Source organism: Enoplosus armatus, chromosome 11 (genome assembly GCF_043641665.1).
Source record: "Enoplosus armatus isolate fEnoArm2 chromosome 11, fEnoArm2.hap1, whole genome shotgun sequence".
In the NCBI taxonomy this organism is placed as follows: domain Eukaryota; kingdom Metazoa; phylum Chordata; class Actinopteri; order Centrarchiformes; family Enoplosidae; genus Enoplosus; species Enoplosus armatus.
The window spans coordinates 10,003,921-10,025,054 of record NC_092190.1 but is presented as its reverse complement, the minus strand read 5'-3'; the positions used below and the strand labels follow the sequence as shown (position 1 = coordinate 10,025,054).

Genomic DNA, 21,134 nt, shown 5'->3' with positions numbered 1-21,134 from the left:
CAAGAACGCGATCCAAAATAATGATAACATCAATGAAGTCCACGCTAAAAATCGGAGGAATCTAAACCTTTTGTATTTTCCATTTAAGTTTTAGGGTAACTGTCTTGCCAGTTAGTCTCCGCCCCTCCTCTGAGTGTGTCTGTAGTTGACCAAAAACTTGCATGATACGACTGTGTGTAAAATTTGGCTGCTTATCTACCACAGTTGAACATATTTCAACATCTTTCAAGGCCTGAATGGTAAGAGGTGTATATATGTCGGGGATATATGTGCTTGTTCTGAAGAAAGTGTACTAAATTGTGGTCATGTAAGGGGTCTGTTTGTCGTGCTTGGACTCTTCCCGCTATTTTGTAGCTCACTAGCACTAGCTAGCTAGCTGTTGTTGATTCCTATTTAGCTTAATGGGAAGAGGCCGCCTACCTTCAAGCAAGTCATAAAATCACGCTCAGAGAGCATGAGCCAACTTCCCCTAAAGTTAGGCTAACACTGGCTACTGGCACAGCTTCGACGGCTGCTCCTCGTGCTTTCTAGTTATCTGGAAAATAGAAATAACGTTAGTTTTCTTATGACAAACTCAGTTATACCAGTCCAGTGTTAGCTGAGTTGCTAACAGTAAAGCTGAGCAGTCGCAGTGAAGCGGAGAGTCTCCCTGCTACCGCGTCGCTGATCACCGTCCAGCTTCAAACACAGTGCGTATACATCCAGAGACGATACAAACTGTCTTTTAGTCCATACTTCTCTGTATAGTTGCAGTTTTTGTTTAACTGAGCGTTGTTTCAGTGTATTAACGACATCGCAGGCATTCTGTGATGCTAGTTTTCCTTTGACGCTTGTGTCGTATTTATCACGGCTGCTCTCGGAAGTCTTGCAACGCTGTAAACCTTAGCCAGGATTTCCGGCTCCTTTCCATTTGCCCTATGCTGTTTTGTTTCCGTTTATTCTATTTCCGTTTTAAAAGTTTTCTACGTGCAGCGTTAAAGTGTGATTTAACTACGATTTGTTTTGGTTATGAAGCGCAATGCGTTTTTAGGATATTTTAACCGTTCTTTAGCACGCGGGGACCAACGGTTGTGTATGGGCTGCCTCGCCCCGCGGTGCATTCGCTTGCAAAATTGTTGCTAACTTGCTTCACTGTAGACCAGCTTCAGTGTGTCGACACGTGTAGCCTAATGTAGAAATCTTAGTTTTATGTGTTTTTCCTATAAGCGTTAATGATGTGTAGTAATGTTTGGTCCCTATTTTTGGTAACTAATGGCCTATCAGTTGGCCTTTAGACGGCAAAGCCTCGCCCTCGAGTTGGCTAACGTTAGCAGTTGGAGCAGTGAGTGAACTGTCCCTGACGGCCAATGAGGAGTCGGGGCTGAGAGGCCTTTATAATAGAAACACCCAAACTGCTGTTTCATATTTACATCATGGACCTTTAACTCACTGTCACACATTTAAATACTGAAGCCGAACTATTCTTTATTATTGAGACATCAATTATGTAAACTTTGTGGTGTCTTTTAGTTGTTTGTGCCACTAAACCTTCCAGTTACAAAATAATAAATTAACAAAAACCACTTGCATTTTCTTTCTTGCAGTGACCTATTGTGTATCTGTGTATCTAGCTATTTGGTGAAATTGTAGTGTTAGTCATTTAAAAAAAAAAAGTCTTAATTTTTTAGTTGGTCAACAGAAAATGTGTTGTTTCAGTCATTTTTCAAGCGAAAATGCCATTTGATGCCTTTTCAAATGTGACAATTTTCTGCATTTCTTGGCATTTCATTATTGTAAATTAATATTTTGGGGTTTTGGACTGTTGGCTGGACAAAAAATGTATATGATACTTTTATGCTATATATAAAATGTATTGTAAAACTATACATATTAATAATTTCACCTACATATATGTGGTGTATTGAATAGAATTGAGGAGCATCTAATTAAAAGGGCCCTCTTAAGTTGACCCAGTACTACTGGGTGGACACAGTGGCAACACCTCTACAATTTTGGGCTGCAACTAACATTTATTGGTTAGAATCATTATCAGTTAATCTATTGTTTAATTTTTTTTATTAATTGCTTGGGCTCTGAAATGTCTGAAAATGGTGAAGGTTGCTCATTACAATTTCCCGGAGCCCAAGGTGACGACTTTAAATGAGCTGTTTTTATCTGACCAAGAGTCTGAAACCCTGAAAATGTTAAATGTACAATAATTAGAAAACAGAGAGCAAGGAACAAGTGTTATACATTTCTGCTTGATAAATGACTTAAATGATCAGTTGATAGACAAAATTGTTGTAGATTCATTTTAATGATGTTTCAGCACCAACGCAATTAACACTGCCTTTGTGAATATATTGTCAAATGTTTTGATCATTTTCAAGTAATTGTTTATGGTGGTTTTGGCTTGTGTTGTAAAATGTTTAACAAAAATATCACCAATAACAGTAACAGTGTAATTGTTCCTTTCTTTTATGTAATGTAATGTCTTTTATATGTAAAATCTCTTCCATTGCTTTCCTACAGCTTGGCTCTGCATGAAACAGAATGTCTAAAAGTGAACCAGAAGAGATGATAGAGATCGAGATCGATGAACGGGAGAAACAGGCATGCCTGGAGGAAGGGTAAGCAAGACTATGATCATTTGAATTGCATACTTTTCACATGTAGCAACTATTTATTTACAGTTCTTTTCCCTCTCTTCTCCTACCTGTAGTGTTGAGGAGCAGGCCATCACTGCATCAGATTTGATTCAACAAGATATCGACATCAATGAACCAATTGGCAATTTGAAGAAGCTTTTGGAGCCCCGTATTCAAATGTCTCTTGATGCATATGAGATCTGCTTGCAGGACATTCAGGTAACATAAATGTACCTAAATGGAGCATATCAAGATCTCTTTGTGATTAGATAATTTTGTTGCTGTCTCTTTACTTCTGATTCAGCTTGTCTGGTGTGTTTTTCTTTGTAGCTTCACCCTGATCACAGCCTCTTCGATCAGGGAGTAAAGACAGATGGCACAGTGCAGCTCAGCCTGCAGATTATAACCAAACCAGGTACTAATAAGATGCTTCAAAGATCAGAAAACATACAGTCATATATTTGTGTCCAAATTCAAATTTCCACATACACACACTCATTTGTGTTTTCTCCCTTGTCCAGGGGAGGAGAAGTTGAACATCTTGGAAATTGTGAAGCCAGTAGAAACAGTAGAGGTGGTGATTGATCCAGATGCAGCAGGAGAGGAGGGAGCTCTGGTGGAGGAGGGTCAACTCATTGCTGTGGAGCGATCTGGCCTGTCTGATGAGACGTCGGAGCAGGTTACACGCTGGGCCGCAGCACTTGAAGGCTACCGCAAAGAGCAGGTTCGCCTGGGCATACCATATGGTAAGGAACACCTTTTAATAAAAATACATTACGGTGGGAAAAACTATCCTTAATGTGGTGACAAATAAATGTGGTTGTTACTGTATGAGGTTTATCTCTCTCTCCTCAGATCCGGTGCTCTGGTCAGCTGACCAGGTGATCCACTGGGCTGTGTGGGTAATGAAGGAGTTTAACATTGATGAGATGGAAATAGGCAGCATTCATATCCCAGGTCGAGACCTCTGCTCATTCAACCAGGATGAGTTCCTTCAGAAAGTGCCCAATGGAGAGATACTCTGGAGTCACCTGGAACTCCTACGCAAATGTAAGTCGTCGAATAGAGTTGTTGTAGGTTTTAGGAGTGTATGTGTCCAGTTTGTTGGTTGACAGTGTGTTTTAAGTAATCAGCCGAGGTAAAATGAAATTGTATCATGTTTGTACCTGGGACAGTAATCATGGCCTGATGAATTTGATACAGAATTTGCCCTAATCCCTTGTATTTACTTCAGATGTGTTGGCAAGCCAGGACCAGTCTGGAGGGGACGCTACTGTCACCATTGATCAGCGTAAGTCATTTAATGAGAACTCTGCCAAAAGGGCAATTAAAGGTCTTTGAACATTTTTACACTCAACTGCATGAAACCTAAGAATGCCCTTGTGGACACTCTTGGCTATGGACTAGATTTGGCAAGTCATTAGTTGCTCAGGTTCTCTGGTCTGATGAAACAAGTTATAACAAAACTAGGACATTTGAGAGGGGAAATTCTCCTTTTCTTGCAGGAATAGCTCTACTTACAACATAGTGGACAAACTCCATCTATTTAACAAGAAATGAGAGATAATGAAATGAAGTCCAATCCAAAAGGCTAGCAGTCGTTCTTATTATTATTGATATTCTGTGAATCTCTAACTTTTCCGTCTGTGTCTTTCCATGTGTCCAGCTGTGCAGATAATCCCTGCTCAAGTGAGCACACCCACTGCCATAAAGGTATTGAAGCAGAACCGCGGACCCAGAGCTCCCCGTATTTCAGGAGGAGAGGAGCGTAGCTCGCCTGGCAACCGCACAGGTAGTACACACTGCACTCCGTATGCCATTTGTATGTAAGCAGTTTACATTCTTTGTTCTGACAGCCTGGAAGAGCTGAAAAGCATCCAGGGAGGATTTTTTTTCATTTTACAAAGCAGACAATCTGACAGTAATGTTGCTTTTGTCCAGCAATTGGCCAGGTGTGTGCAGATGTGAAAATGGGCAGAGCTCCAAGCTGTAATAATTAACAGATATCTACAATGGCAATTATTTTGAAAGTCATTTAATTGTTTCAGTCATTTGTCTCCCAAAAGCATCTCAAATGTGAGATTTTGCTGTAATGTGATAATAAACTAATTATCTTATCGTTTTGGACTGACAAAATAAGCAATTTGAAGACATCATCTTGGGCTTTAGAAAATTGTTACCGATCATTTCATAGACCAAACAATTGAGTAATTGAGAAAATAATTGGCAGATTAATTAATAATATAATCATCATAATAATTCATTGTTGTAGCCCTACTCCAACCGTTCCACAAGCGTGTGATATTACATTCCTAGTGTTGTGGTGCAGTGTTTTTTTTCAGCAAATGTTATTATCAATTATTTTATGTGACTAAATTTTGTGATTATGTATAACATTTTACATTGAACGCCGTGTCTCTCTGGTGCTAGGCAACAACGGTCAGATCCAGTTGTGGCAGTTCCTGCTGGAGCTGCTGACAGACAAGGATGCAAGAGACTGCATCTCCTGGGTAGGCGAAGAGGGCGAGTTCAAACTCAACCAGCCAGAGCTTGTGGCACAAAAATGGGGCCAGCGCAAGAACAAGCCTACAATGAACTATGAGAAACTCAGCAGAGCCCTCAGGTTTGTTTCTCCTTCTAAAGGCTGCAGTGGCTTAGCATTGCACTTCCATTAAGTTGGAGAGACAGATTAAAAAATGGTCAAAGTCAGTGCAGCAGAGGCTGGCACATCCTGATTTTTAGGCCCTAGTGGGGGTCAAGTTCCAGAAAAACACTGGATCCTACATACCCCACAATGCAACTCGACAGCATCTTTCCTTTCAACCTCCCTGCTTGGAAAACATCTTTCAAAAAACTATTATGGTGGTATAAATTGTAATTTTATTTCGTCTTTGCGTAGCGAGATTCTGACTTTCATGTTCTCATTTAGGTATTACTACGACGGGGACATGATCAGCAAGGTGCAGGGCAAGCGCTTCGTCTACAAGTTTGTGTGTGACCTGAGAACTCTGATTGGCTACAGCGCTGCTGAGCTCAACAACCTGGTGACCGAGTGTGAACAGAAGAAACTGGCTCGCATGCAGATGCACGGCATCGGTCAGCCTATCACTACTGTGACCCTGGCCACCACGACACTAGACAAAGACAGTTGAAGGAGGCCCCGTTACAGCACTCGCCAGCTGCCACGGGCTAACTTTTCTCTCCACCACTGAATGGAAATCAAATCAACTTTCTTCTTTTCTTGACACAACTGTGTTCATTAGGCACAGAAATGCAAGGCTGGTCGCTGATCATTGTGGATTAACAACTTTGAAATTGTCTTTACAGTTTGATTGAAGTTAGACTGAGGCAGGTAAAAACTGTTTTTTTTAGCTTTTCTTTAACTCTAACCAAGAGGAGAAGCGTGTTCAGGAAGAGGTGGCGAATGTCTGTGCGATTAACTGAGAAATGCATTTGTGTGCATGTGACTGAATGCTTGAATGTGCGACTGAAAACCCAGTTATGAGCTTTGTGTAATGTGCTCCTTGTCTGTAGTGTAGGATCGTTTCCACTGTATATACCGGTACTTCATGTTTTTGATAGCCACAAGGACAAGTGTATTTTCATATTTTCCATTTATAGAGGACCTTTTTTGTATTTTATCTAGTGTTTGTTCCCTAAATTGTTGGACCCTTTTTTGTCCACTAGGGGGAATAAAGTGGCAAGCATTTTTCTTAACATTTGTGATTCAGTCATTTCAGCTGTGAGCTTTGAAATGTAAATATATTTCTCTCTGCTATATAAATCCTAGTAAGAGATTCCAAACAGCCAGAAAGTTATATGTACATTCAAAATTTTATTCATGGTATAGTGAGTGTAGAAAGCTTTTTCTTACTCTAAGCGAATGGTTCATTTAACTACACACAGAGGAAGGTCACTGAATCAATGAGATTTTTTTTTTTTTTTTTAAACACTAGTCTCCACAGACACCTGGAGTGAGCATCAATACAAACATTCACCTGATTAAGAGCTTCAGTTAGTGTGTACATGTGTGGACATAATGCGTACAGATGTGATATGTGTTGTATTTCTATGGTATAAATGCACAATATGCAGGTCACATTCATGTTTACTGGAGGTGGTGTTAATAACTTAATTAAGGGAGAGGGAACTGTGTCTCTATGCTGATGTGAGTTGTGGTCATCCTCCCAGGGCTGATGGTAAATTCTTCACCTCTTCACGAGGACTATTGAAAACAGATATGCAGACAAAGAAATATCCACCACAAGACAAACAGAAGCACTGTACATGTATACACAGGAAATGTAGAAAAATAGAAAGTGTATGTGAGATTTGGTGAAGGAATGTGTGTGAGAGAGGAGATGGGACCACCTAGAAAACTGTTCCGATCTCTGTAGGCCCAACAAGTCCTGTCTTCTTTTTTTTTTTATCAAATAGAAGAGTTGCACTGTACAATATTGCTGACACACCCAGAAAGAGAGGACAAACAGGAAATGGGGGGGTTGGAAAGACAGACTGAACGGGGGGGGGGGTTGTGAGCTTGATATTGAAACTGGGCCATTGACAGCCGGATCTCCTTCATCCAAATATTTACAATCAAGAGGGACAGTGGAATGATAAATCTGGAATGATACTTTCAGAAAACCTCCATCCTAAAGTTTGACCGACATCCTCGTTCTAATAAAAACCCAATGTGCAGCGATAGCGCAAGTCAACAGCAATAATATTTGGTGAAAATGACAGAGTGCATAGAACGCAAACAGTAACAAAATCGTCTTCCTTTCAGACACTATTACACTTCATATATGACATATAGAGCATTTTGCCCATGCAGCTAACACAACAGTGAAGCATGGAGATGAGCATAACGAGCCAAAATTCAGTTAAAGCAAGTCTGTGTGACGACAAAGCAGACCAGATTCTGAATACTCTTTTTCTTCTTCATATAACAAGATCACAAAGAAGACACTAGAAATGTACAATCCTGCTAAAATATCTAGTAAGAGGACCGCTCCCGAGGACCTCAACATACAGTATACTGTATCTGTCATCAATATTGCCATGCACTACATATACTTACAGCTAATCTCTGTCTTAATATATTACACATAAAAAAATCAGAAAACAAAACATTCAATCATTTTCAACTTTTACATATTTTGATTATGTATCATTTTTCTGCATTTTTTTCCTCCTTTTTTGAAAAACAAACCTGAAACACTTGGGCTTTAATCGTGCGGAGAGGTGCTCTGAGAGCCCCTCCCCCCCATTGCCGGCTCTAAGAGCTGTTATGTCATCAAACACAGCCCAGCTGTCATCGGAGAGCAGGACAGCGGGGATGTGTGGGACGGTTTGAGGAAAATGGGACAAACAGTTGGCGCGATGAGGGAGTGACCGGGAATTAAACAGCTCTGGTTTACGCGTTTCTGGTCTCAGCTGCGAGCGCTGTACTGCAGTGACTTCATATAAATCGTCTACCTGATGTCGGTTTTTCAGTACAAACACTATGAAGTTTTTGTTGTGATTGGCTGAAATGTGCAGGTGAAACAGGGAACCCTTGTCTGACCAAATGCAGGTAAATGTAAGCTCAAGTGTTGCTCTGTACAATCAAGGGATCAGGGATTAAGAAGGCTTTGTTCCATGTCATTTTCCTTTGGCCTAAACCCCCGACTGAGACACACACTGGTGCAAAGATTTCACTCATCTTACCCTAACTTTTCAAACAAGATAGAAATCAGCCATTAAAGTACTCCTCTTCGCATCTTTCCTCCCCCTCTAACAGGGTGAGAAACTGAGGGTGTAGGGGCTGAGGGCAAGGGACCAGAATGGAACAGACCCTACAAGGGAGAGTGTGGGGCTGGGATACGCCTGAAGAAGCAGTCCTTTAGTTCTGCATCTGCTCAAAGAATTTGTAGGTGGGATTCTCGTAGCCGTTCTGCTGCATCTTGGCCAGATGACGCTCCTCTGGCGTCACCGCTGCATCCACCTGTAACAGATGAAGGGGAGTTAGTAAAAAAAAAAAAAAAAACACTCTTTAATGAACACTCTGGGAAGCACCTATTCACTAAGACCTTTCTTTACCTCAATTACACCGTGATGAATAGAAGTGTATTGTTTCTTCCTCAGCATCACCAAGGTAATGACGATGACAGTTGCTATGACAACCCCTCCAACCATAAGTCCGATAATGGCACCTTTGTTTGACCCCACATCCTCAGCGAAAAACACCTGCCATCAAAAAAAAACCAAAATATATTTATGTGCACGAAGCACAGAGCGCCACAGGACCAAAATAAATGACATGATGATGTGATGTGTTGGATTCTGATGTTTTTCATACCAGTTTTTGATGGTAAACTTCATAACCAGCACTTTGCCTCTCTTCGGTCTCCATCCGCACTTCTGGCATCTCCTCTGGCTTCAGGGCAGATACTGATGCAAAAGGGGACACATGTATAAAGACATTTAGAGGTGAAACAGCAATTGTTTGTCCCACTCACAATGTTATATTTGTATTATGTGCTATTAAACTACATTGAATGGCAGACTTAGAGGTAAGGCAATCATTTTCATAGCCTTATCTTGGTATGAATATGTTACTACGTTTACTTACTAGTAGTAAACTGATGTTATGTTATCAATTTTCAATATGCTCTCCAGTAATTTAAGGTACCCTGTGGAGTTTTTGACCACTAGTAGCACCATGGAGCAATGTTTTTACAAGTGGGTCCTTGTTTTGTTTGTGTCACCATGTGAGTAATGATTTACAATTTTAAAAAAATGTATGAAGAAGTAAATGCATTCAGCACATTTATTAGAGCTCAAGGACACACAATGCATTTTGAAGAGTAACTCTGAATGTAAACATAACTTTTGTTTTGTTAATGTTTGTTTACAAGAAAACCCCCTTTAAGATCTCATGCCATGACAGATGTTGGTACATGTTTAACTTGTTATCCTTGTATGAGGATTATGTTATTGATTATATTATTAAACAATTACATGCAGCCATGATCACAGGTAATATTGATTAATGGCCTAGTCCTGTGTGAAGTACTCAGTGCTCACAGCCATACTGGACTCAAAAACAGTCCGAAACACACACAAACACACACACAAACACACACACACACTCACCAGGTCGTGTGGGGAGTCCTCTATCAGGAATTGGACGAGCATCAACGGGCTCAACTACAACAAAACACAAAAAGAAAATATTATATAAATAATATATATAGTTGCTGTTCCAAGTGTCTAATGAGTTTTAATACTCTATTAGTTTCAATTTCCTTGAGCTGGATCATTTTTAATCGGTGAGTATGTCATTTTATGATATTGAAACAAGTATCTACTAGGTTATGTTGCGTGAGTGTGTGTGTGTGTGTGTGTGTTTGTGTGTGTGTGTGTGTGTGTGTGTGTGTTACCATGGTTCTCTGTGTTGGGCTGGTTGAAGCTCTCAGGGTGGATGAAGCCCAGTCCGTCCAGGCCAGGGTCCATAGGAGCGGAGCTGTAGGCCTGATCAGGCATCAGAGCGTCGTTACCGTAACTCACCCTGCCGTCCACCTGCAGACACGGTAGGAATATCAATCTGGACGTGTAGCCGTGGGACAGTCAGGGAGGCCTTCTTTGAAAAAGCAATCCAATCCCGATGATTATCTGCTAAAAGTCTGACATCACCCGCAGGACTTAAACTCGCTGATGTAATTGTGTGCCCAAAACACTCCCAAATTACTACAAATCCGCTGATTTGAGTAAAGCTGACAATTCATCATCTCTACGACTGTGATCTCACAGTCCAAATCTCTTTTGCCCTTCAGATACAGTATCCTCCGTGGAATTTTCTTCTTTTGGATGAATCTGTTTGATTTCTCTACATCTATTCATTCACTGTATCCATCCTCACTATCTGTGATCAGTCTCAAAATAAACATTTTATTCTCTGCATTACATTTGGTATTTCCTACTGTGCTCTTTCTGCATTAAATCCACCAGTTTCTTTCTGTGCATGGCTTTCTGTGTTGTGTGCGACTTTGTCTTGTATCACTGTAAGGCAGGGGTGATTCTATTTATATATGTGAGAGAGCAGTTTGTGCAGGACAGACTCCATGCATATGTGAGTGGGTGCAACTCGACTCACCCGCCCATCGCTCTGCAGGGAAGAGACTTGCTGAGACAGCTCCGACTGAACTCTCTGCATTATAACAGCTAGGAAGAAGAAGAAGGAGAGAGAGAGAGAGAGAGACAGCATGATGATAGATGGAGGGAGTCCATACAGTGTCCTGATTAGACAAACTAACAGTAGAGATGCTGTATCATCAGCACACCGTTCATCACTGGATCCTCACTCAGCACCACAAGAGGTTGTGGAGCTACTTTATTAAGTCCCACTTAGAAGTAGAAGGTGGTCTCATATTTTAATTAGATGTTATTCCAATGTGAGCTCATCTCTCTTTAAAATGAAGAGATCCCAGACTGATGTGATACACCTACACTGGATTACAACATGACGAATATAAAAGGCATGTTAATTAAAATGAAGCATACTGACGAGTGCTGCTACTAACCTTCATTTTCATTACCGCTTAATGTGGTTTTCCATAAAATCTATAATAGTCAATAAAATGTCAGAACAAATGTCACAATGACAAATGTGATAAAGGCAACATCTTCTAAATGTCTTCACTTGTCAGACCAATAGCCCAAAACCAAAAGATATTCAGTTAACAATCATAACAGACAAAGAAAATATTCACATTTGAGAGGCTGAAGCTAGTGATTTTCTGGCATTTGTTCTTAAAAACAACTTAAAAGTTTGATCTATTTTCAAAATTGCTGCAGATTAATTTTCTATTGATCGACTAATCAATGTATTAACTAACTGTTTCAGCTCTAATATTGACTGGCTATCTTGAATTTATGGGAAAAACATTAAAACATTTACAAAAAAATACAGTGTAAATGGGGTAAAACACAATAAGTATATTCCTTTAATCTTCTGTGTGTTATATTGTTCTCTATATGCGTCATCACTGAATGGAATCTAGTTATTTGCATACAAGAAAAGGGAAATGATAATAAAGGTAATTAAAATATTAGGAAGAAATATAATTTTAATACACACAAACACACACAAGAAATATAGTTTTAATGTGAAGATTTCTAGTAACGAACAATAATACAACTTCTAGCACATTTTGTTTATTTGAGACTGTTTATAAGGAGGTTATGAGGAGACGTGAGTATTTTTATGCTGCTGTAATGTTTAATAGCATTTAGGTACAAAGTAGTGACTCCTCCTGAAGATGTAGAATATGTAATACATACAGTTAGTAAGAAGTATGAAGGAGACACTTACAGACTTGGTTTTGGATCTCATTCGCCACACTGGGCACTTTGTAGAGGAGACCCAGTGACTGGTTCGTCCTCTCGTCAATCACACGTAGGTGGGTCAAAACCTAAAGGTCAGGAGAAAGTGAAGAAGTTCTGAAATCATAATTTCCCACAAGGGATGATTTGAGGACATACTTTCAAATCCTTTCATTACATTAAAGGTTTGCTACAGCTGACTGTACCTGAGGCCGGATTTGTGCAGCCTTCTTGGGGTCGACTGTGCGGACATGCTCGTAATGTTTCAGCGTGTGCTGCCGGTCCTTCTGCTCTGCTCGGACGTACTTCTTCAGCAGGCTCAGCACCTGGCGAGCCTGGAGGTGGCAGCGTTGTGTGGAGTTAGCAGGATTATTACACTTACGGACGCCTCATACAAACATATATGATGTGCTGTTTTTATTTTATATACACTTTTATTATATTTCTTGCCAGTGCAGAGGTGTGAGTGGACATGTGTGTGTGTGTGTGTGTGTGTGTGTGTGTGTGTGTGTACCCGTGGAGGGTTGGCCTGTAGGGCACTCAGGTAATTTTCCAGAGCCAAACGTCGGCGGCTGTTGAGCAGAGCTTCCACCCGGGCCATGTGGGTTTCCACCAGCTGCTGCCTCTCTCCTGCTGCCTCCCGCTCCAGAGCCTCCACCTTCTCCTGGAAGTGCTGCAAATATGGATCATTTTACATGCAAGAGGTAGAACAATGACCCATTTTTACTACGTATCTGATGATAAATACCAGCAGTTATGGTATATCTACAGTTTTTATAAGGGTTTCTCACCACACACAGTGGGTTGCACATAGCAACATGCTGGGAAATACACATTTGCCATGAAGGATGGTGAAGGAAGCAGCTAAAATCATTTTGATACTTTGATACAAGAGTGTCACATTTATTTTTTGTTTTGCGTTCAACATTTCCTTTCTGAAGTTGCACGTGTTGCTCTGACATAAACTCCTCTACATGGTTTTCTTTAAAAATGTGATCAGAAATTTAAAAAAGCAGGTTTTGTTTCATAGTCATGTTTTTCTCTTTGAGATATTAATCTTGTTTTTAGTGATATCAAGTTAATCATGGATACTAAAAACACTGTGAAATAACAAAGACATTTTTCAAATTCTAATCACATGTCCCTGTATTCAAAGTTCAATTATCTCTTAATGCATGAAAATATATTTCAGAAATCGCTTTGCTCGTACTGTAAAACAAGAGAATAGTTTTGCTGACTCATTGTCATAAATGTATCCATTCAAAAGTGGTAAATAAAATGTGATAAATAAAAACCACACTTGGCCGTTGGCTCGTGGGTCGTAGCAGCCAGCAGAGCAATAAGTTGGAAAATCAGATGGCAAAAATCTGAAGCTCGACATGCCACGTCTTGACTGTTATGTGTTTTGAAAATCAATAAATAAAGTTTGGGAAAAAAATCAGTTGGTAAAATCCTCATCCTCTGTCTCCTGATCTAACAGCAGAGATAAAGGAGGTGTGGGTGAAGGCCAACAGTCCTCCACTGCTGCATTTCTCACTACATCTCCGTATCATATTCACTTTGTCACACCTACTTTTACGCAATCCAATTCAATCTGAAGGACTGGATTTAAATCCCTCTCGTACATCGACTTTTCAGTGATTTTGGTGAAGATAAAGACATTCAAATATTTTCATAACAAACACCTTTGACAATTACAAATGGTATAAAATCTAGACACATACAGAAGAGGTTGTGGTGTGCGTCCTACCTGGATGACAACTTTCTTGTCAGCGCGAGGAAGGTTCTTGGCCTGCCTCTCAGCCTCTTCCCACTCCCTCATCACCTGGACGTAAGGACATGTCACGTCAGGGACCAAAGAAACCATTACATACTGACAAATGCAGGCTTTGTCTTTGGACACCGTGAAAGGGCTAAATCCCAGAGAGGAATGTTAACCCCTGACACACAAACGTACCTGCGACATCCTTTCACGGTGTGTGGCCTCCAGGCTTTCTTTGGCCTTCTGGAAGTCAGAGTGTTCGTTGTCGTCCCCGGGTGACTCAAGGTAGCGATCCACGGCGTCTGGAGGACTGGGGGCCATGGTGGGCACTGGAGGTGTAGGAGGAAACAGTATGATATGAGGCAGAGTGACTCAGAGGATAATAAGAGTATAACTAATGAGGATACATAAAAAAGGTAAATGAAGGAAAAACACTGATCTCAGTGCGTCTGAAACACACAAAGCATTCCATAGAGGCAACAAGAGTGTTAAAAACATAAAATAGGTTAGATACATACAGAGAATTGTTTTGATATGAACACAAATAATGGTATGAAAGACACACAGGTTATCAGGGGACAAAGGGTGATTAGTTTCCCAGTACAAGTGTTGTGCCCACGTCTTTATTTAATGTGGGAGCCTGGAGATAAGATGAAAAGTGCCGAGTCAGGGTCAGGGCAGACGCTGCACCACTGAGGAGTGTAGTGCTTCACAGGGTGGAAACAGCAAATCAACCCATTAACCTTTCACAATGCCCCTCCCCCATTCTCTCTCACACACACACACACACGTTGGCCGTCAACACACTGCAACACTCAGCTGGTTAAGACATGTTGATGACATCGTTAGAGACCCACAGCTGCCAGGTCAGACTACTACGGAGCTGCAGCAGCAGACACAAGACGTCGCCGCTGCAAGGCATGCAAACACATGTGTGTCTATAGAAACGCATGCAGATGCACTCTGACAGTCGAGGTTCAGCATCTACGCTGCCTCGTCCACATGCTGTAAGAAGTATCTGTTAGTGTTACTGGTTAGAAAATGACAACATTATTAATTTAATTATTTTTTAAGTGAATGACTACGGCTGCTCTCCAACAGGGACACTCACTTGATCCGCTTCGTCTTCACTTTTGTTTGTTTCATTTTTCTTTCACTACATTGTTCAAACATCGTCAGTTAAGCTACTGACTCGTTTGATGTAAATGGCTGGTCTCAGAGCTTCTTAAAGCATACAGCTGGTGATATTCTATTTTTATCTTATTGACAAGAAATCCCATGAAAAGACCAAAACCATCAGTGAAGTATTGTCTGTGTAGTCGAAGCCCGTGTAGCTCATTCCTCTGTGCCAAAAAACATTAAAAACACATCAGCCGCACTGTAGATCCTTGTGTACACTGAACGTGGGCACCATGGTTTAGGAAGTAAATCCCACATTCATCGTACTGGTTGCTGCAAATACTAACTCAATGCTCTATTTACTCCTGTTTATGTAACATTAGCTGAAAACTACACTGCCCAACTATTTTAGGAAATTGCTGAGTCTTTTCAAACAATAACAAGATTTAGGTCTTTTGTAAGAAGGAAGGGCTTGGGACTGCGATCTAGAGACAGTTTGATGGTATTGAGCGACAGACGAATGCATTGTTGGTTTTAGTTTTTTCATTGGATTTGTTGACAATAAGACAAATATAGAAAACATCAGCCTTATAATCTAAGCCAAGGACTAGTTTGCTTCATCTTTTCCACAAATTTAAAGACATTTTCTTTGCTTGTGAAAGGAATACAAACAAAAATATGTTATTCCCGGGAGATGGGCCTTTATCTTCTTCCTCTCTACTTTTTCTTTGTAATAAAAGACACATTTTTATCTAGGTGAGAAAATAATTTGATAGTACAAGACTAGAAGACGAGCAACCGAATCCACTTGTCAGTGCTCCGAGTGGTTAAGAGCCAGCAGACAGGGAGAGACAGAGAAAGCGAATGAGACAGAGAGACAATCTGCAGCAGCCTGAGGACAGGAATCAACCTCACAGTGTGGACACATCAGGGTTCACACGGCTCCGGGTCCTGGGACTTACACGAGCTGCTGCAGACAGCTAGGCAGTACTCCTCCGACTCAAAGTTATTCCTGTTGCCCCCACAGCCCCCAAACAAGAAGGGGGCACAGCGGCCCTTCTCAGGCATGAAGAACCAACGCTCCAGCATGGCGTGACACGGGCCTGACTCAGCACGAGCCCAACAAACGGCTGAGACACGTACACACAGGCAAATGAAATATCAAATAGAAATGAATGCAAAATGTCAGCTTCTGAATTTCATGGAAAACATAAAAGTGACACTTGTTATATAAATCAACAAAACGACACATGATGAAAAACAATAAATGAATAAATGTAAAGGAAGGATGTGTATCCACTTGATTTCTTACCTCGAACGACTTCCTCAACCGATTCAGTGGTGGTGGTGGTGGTGGTTGTCATGGCAACGTTAGCATTGCGCTCATCGCTATCCCGTTCATCGGTCACGTCGTCGTCCTCGTCCTCCTCATCATCATCTTCATCGCCATCTCCATTCTCATCCCTTTCAAAAGTGTCCGCCTCTTCGTCCTCGTCCTCATCATCCTCAGCGGTGGCAGGCTCTGTGTCTGCTGGGCGGGGCATGCTGCAGGGAGAGCGGTTGGTTCAGTCTACAAATCAACAAGTGTGTGTGTCCATGAGACTGGATGAATGGTGATGAGCGTGTGCGAGTGATGATACCTGTTATCGGAGTATTCCGTCTCAGCTCCGCCCCACCAGACGTCTGACTCCTCCCCTTCTAGCTCCACGCTGTCCGCCTCTCGTTCCGCCTCTGCGGGACAGCAGACAAACTCCACCCCTCGGAAACGGTCGATACCACATGGCAACAGCATCCCATAGTCATGGAGATTCATGGTACGGTCTCCGCAAGACTAATTTTAATAACAAACATTAATCATAACTTGCGCTTGAGTGGCTTTTAAACACTCATAAACAACCAAAATGAAACCACTAAACAATTTCAATCAAAAGGATGTGAGAGCTTATTGTGGTAGACCTTGGTGACTGGAGATGAGGAGCGGAGCCCCACACTCATAATTCAGCACTGATGCACAGATTATTTATTATAAACAGAGGTTAGAAAAAAACAAAACAATGTTTAACAGACAATTGTCTTTGTGGGTGACTGCACATTAATGAACAATCAGACAGGAACGAGGATAAAAGGAACACAAATCAGAACAAAGTGGCAGAGAAGATCCCAAAGGAAGGAGAGGATAGGGTGGATTGTAAAGGATATATACCTATCAGTGTCTTAAACACACTATAAACTGTATGCTGCCATCTTAACAAAGAGGAAACTGTCATGCCTTTGTTAGACCAAATTAAGGAGTGCTGAGTCATTCAGCCAACAGAAGACCAGATGGAAAAGGAAGAAGTAGACAGAAAAAGCCACCAGCAGATATAAGGATTGTGGGAGCTTTACATACAATATGAAGTTCATACAGTGACAGTGAATGTTGTCTTATTGTCTGTCCTCACCTCTTTGGCTACAGTGTGCCAGTGCAGGTGGCTCTCACACTGGTCCATACGCTCCTGGTGCAGGAACTTACACTTGTCAGGAACGAGCAGGGCGTCACTCACAAACTCCCCAACTGCAACGTAAAAATTTGCTCAAGTAGTTAGTATATCCATACACACAAACACGCTCAGTAACATACACCTGTGTCATTAAAACTGTTTACCCAGGCAGCGGTACGGCACCACAATGTGTGTGTGACTGCGGCATTGTTTGCGGCCTTCCTTGCACCAGTTCTGGATGCTGACGGGCTGGTTGGCCTCCACAACGTTTGTAATCTGCAACTCTGGGTACACCTGGAGAAAAGTGAGAGATTTTTATGTTCTTTCTTACTACATTATCTGCCTTCCTATCTACTTGCTGTCACTCTCTCTCTGTTTCTTTGTCTCTTCATTGCCATCTCACTCTGTTTAAATACCTCTTGGCAGTACTGCAGGATGCCCTCCTTGGTGCCGATGCAGCTCTTGGTGCCAGAGGGGTCAGACTCCCATTTGCCACTCTGCACATTGATGTGCATGTTGAGCTTCCCACAGAACATGGCCACCTCGGGCTCAGTTAGCAAACCCACAGAGTCATCGGCAGGCACCTGGACAGACATGGGGAAAGAGAGAACTGTGATGAAGATTAATTGTACCAAACTGGCTCAAGTATAGCTTAACCACAAATATCTCCTGATGCAGCTTATGTGTGCTTAGTCCCTCTCTGTTTATTCTACTTCCTTTCACATACAATCCTGCACATACATCTGTCTCTCTATGCAGTACAGGGATTAGTGAATCATAAGGACTCTTTAAATTACTCCATATCACTGAGCATTTAAGTTATAACATAAATAAATAAATGAAACTACTACTGGTTTAAGCCTAAGCAGGGAAAGATACTCCTTCATCCCTTAGAGTCCATAAGCCAGAGAGCTAAGCATTACAGCCACGGGGCAGCACATGTGCCCTTTGTTAGCCTGTTTTATGTGGTTTTGTTCATTTCCTATATTAGAGAAAGTGCAATGAGAGTGTAGGGAAGACCATATGGCCTGTTATAGCAAAGAGTAGAGAAAGTTATTGAACCACAGGCTGCCAAACTCCAGTGAGCTAATATGAGGTGCAAACAACCTCTTCTTTCAACTCAACCAGCTTTGGCCTTCTGCTATCCAATAGGACATAGCTGTCGATGTCCTATTGGATAGCAGAAGGCCAAAGCTGGTTGGATAGTAGAAGCACATATTGTTTTTCCTTCTTCCTTTGTATTTGGGGAAACAATCTGAGGAAGTCCCAATGTGTTTCGCCTTCTGGGCCCTCTATATTTCTGGCAGACATAAAAAAAAAGACCGGATGCTGCTTGCTGACAATACACTAGCCGGCTAAGACTAATTCTGACTTGATGCTATGTTTGCCTGTGAAGAGCTGCATAATATTAGCCTTGTGTGAGTCAGGATGGGATGGATCACCTTATCAGCCCATTGCATAATGTTACCAATCATTTATTCCAAAGTGACTTTTTTAATTTGAGTGCCTTGCATCATATGGCACATCTATGTTGCTCATTCTGTTTGAACCAAAACAGTACAATACAAAAACAGTAAGCAGGTCATGAATGAACCAACACAGGGACTGTTATAGTAATGTGTGTTACAGGCTGCAGACTATAAATCCAAATGGTGTTAATATATAGAATATGTGATGGGTAGAATTAGATGACAATCAGAATGGTAGCCCCAACACCTGCCAATTTGTGTTTCAAATCACATAAGTCTGAGTATATCAGTCCATGTGCAGTTGTTCACCCCACATATCCCTGGTTCATGTCCTTCAAGTCGCATTCCTTATAAAAAGACATTAAAGCCACAGGGCATGGTCACATCAAGCCATGTGCTACCAGTAAATTGCTCCTGTGCTTATTAGTCTAGGATTACACAGAGATAACCAGTCTGACCTGGTTTTACATCAAAGAAAAATCTAAAAAACATTCCCGTGTGACTGTTAGGGGGTGTGGCAGCAGGCCATGAGAAAGGTTATCACATCTAGGTATTGCTGCTTCAGGACCTGTGTGACTCTTTCTATCATGACTCAGCCTGCAGCCTAAGAAATATGCAGCACAGAAATGGAATACATTGCAAACACAATGGATGGATTTAACTAGATTAAATGGGATGACTGTAAAAAAAAAAACAACCAAAAAACATCTCACCAGACTATGAAAAACAGCAAACTTAAAATACTACAAAGATATTACAAACAGTACAGCACAGGGATGACATGTGGTGATGATAACCCTTGAGGAAAGTTCTTGAATTCTACATTAAATAGTGCACTCTTCTGTAGAGACATTTTTCACTGCAGCACACAGCTCATAGGTTTGATTTGGGTGGGAAAGTAAAGGTAAGTGTTCTTAGATTGAGCCTGCACTAAAGAAACAAAATACTAAATGCAGGATGGTAATGAGAAAACAGCAGTAAGCATCTACTGATTTGCATAATGCAATGCGGGTTCTATTTCCAGCTGGTCCCAAACTGTGTATTCTTTCTCTATGGTCCAGCACAGCAGCAGCAGCAAGCTGTAGGCGCCATCTTGTTTGTGTCAAACTAAAAAAGGCTGCATCCTTTTTCCATTCTCCTCAGCAATATCACCACCCTGCAGCTGCAACGCTGCTGGACTGGACCAAGTGGGCCAGCTCGGCGCAGCAGCACCAAGTAACACTGCACATTAGCATTGCTAACAAACAAAAAAAAACCCTCCGTCGGTATCAGAGGGTACAGAATATTCACATCAAAGCCCAACTGCTCGTATTGTATTTGTCAGGTATAGCTGGTGACTTGACTGGTTTGTTTGAAAGCTTTTGAACAGGACAAACTGACTGAACACACATATAACGTTATGTTAACGGTAGCTCATAGCGGTTGCCATGCCAATACGTGTAATATTCTGAGCGGGGGGACTAGCTAACGTTAGCTCTCCAGACCTCATTCACTGCACTTGCTAGGTGACTTAACTTAGCTATCTAATTAGCAAGAAAAAGATAACAGCATCTGACTGCTATAACAGAGTATTATACCGAGCTGCCATGAATAGAAATCACCCATCGACGAACCAAAACATGTCCAACATGGCAGGGCCAAGCTGTCAATCACTGACATCTAACGGTAGGCCTTGGTAGCATTGCTGGCATTATTTGGTTTGCTAATTCTACGCAGTAAATCTGTGTACACTGTAGACCTGGCATATCGATGGATTCATACAATAAGATGTTCAAAACTGTCCAGGAAAAACTATTTAGTGGATCAAACGAATACTGGGCCTCGGCAGATCCCCGTAATAATGTTATCTTTGGTAGCAGCACGGTTTTAACTGTTACATAGTCTTCATGTCATCAGTGGAACGTTACAAACTACACAGTATTGTCAGTTACATTTACATTTTAATCGTTATTTTATTACGTCATTATTCAGATTTGACACGGCGGTTGGCACTATGGTGCGTTTGATGCCCGCTGTAGCTACAGGCCCACAGAGCGCAGCTAAGGAACGGCTCATCGACACTCTCCCTCAGCCTGAGAAGATTTCTCCGTTGTGCTCACCTCGGATGAAAGCGTCAAGGTCGCCACCAGTAACAGCAGAAACGCCGTGTGCTCTCCCATGCCGTCCTCCCGATGTCCCGCACCCCCGTTATGATCACGATTTTTCCGTTAGAAAAAGAAATGTCAAAGCAGGTGGTGATATGCGTCGACACCACGGCGGCTGAAGTGTTCCGTTCCCGATCCCGGTGATCCCTCCCTGTTTAGCTCCAGAC

The 21,134-nt window shown here is 41.5% G+C and overlaps 2 protein-coding genes across 5 annotated transcripts; one reads left to right on the top strand and one right to left on the bottom strand.

Annotated features, from left to right (window-relative positions):
• The first annotated feature begins 149 nt into the window (after nucleotides 1-149).
• On the top strand, nucleotides 150-6,557 carry gabpa (GA binding protein transcription factor subunit alpha). Of its 2 annotated transcripts, none has more exons than XM_070915150.1 (10): nucleotides 150-239; nucleotides 2,512-2,609; nucleotides 2,702-2,846; nucleotides 2,958-3,042; nucleotides 3,149-3,373; nucleotides 3,483-3,677; nucleotides 3,862-3,918; nucleotides 4,294-4,419; nucleotides 5,058-5,250; nucleotides 5,557-6,557. In XM_070915150.1, the coding sequence occupies exons 2-10, from the start codon at nucleotides 2,533-2,535 to the stop codon at nucleotides 5,777-5,779; spliced, it is 1,326 nt and encodes a 441-aa protein (XP_070771251.1). In that variant the 5' UTR covers nucleotides 150-239; nucleotides 2,512-2,532; the 3' UTR covers nucleotides 5,780-6,557. The 2 variants fall into 2 exon arrangements, with proteins under 2 accessions (XP_070771251.1, XP_070771252.1); XM_070915151.1 differs by lacking the exon at nucleotides 150-239 and adding an exon at nucleotides 518-689.
• appb (amyloid beta (A4) precursor protein b) lies at nucleotides 6,443-21,102 on the bottom strand. 3 transcript variants are annotated; one of them, XM_070915146.1, is made up of 18 exons: nucleotides 20,923-21,102; nucleotides 17,771-17,938; nucleotides 17,519-17,648; nucleotides 17,316-17,428; nucleotides 16,515-16,705; nucleotides 16,187-16,419; nucleotides 15,837-16,004; nucleotides 13,951-14,084; nucleotides 13,744-13,818; nucleotides 12,508-12,666; nucleotides 12,200-12,328; nucleotides 11,983-12,082; nucleotides 10,765-10,832; nucleotides 10,052-10,190; nucleotides 9,765-9,818; nucleotides 8,968-9,059; nucleotides 8,709-8,855; nucleotides 6,443-8,613 (listed from the first exon to the last, which is right to left on the bottom strand). In XM_070915146.1, exons 1-18 carry the CDS (start codon nucleotides 20,980-20,982, stop codon nucleotides 8,512-8,514), a joined length of 2,262 nt encoding a protein of 753 aa, XP_070771247.1. In that variant the 5' UTR covers nucleotides 20,983-21,102; the 3' UTR covers nucleotides 6,443-8,511. The 3 variants fall into 3 exon arrangements, with proteins under 3 accessions (XP_070771247.1, XP_070771248.1, XP_070771250.1); XM_070915147.1 differs by lacking the exon at nucleotides 15,837-16,004; XM_070915149.1 differs by lacking the exon at nucleotides 15,837-16,004 and having other exon boundaries at nucleotides 8,968-9,041.
• Between the last annotated feature and the right edge of the window lie 32 nt (nucleotides 21,103-21,134).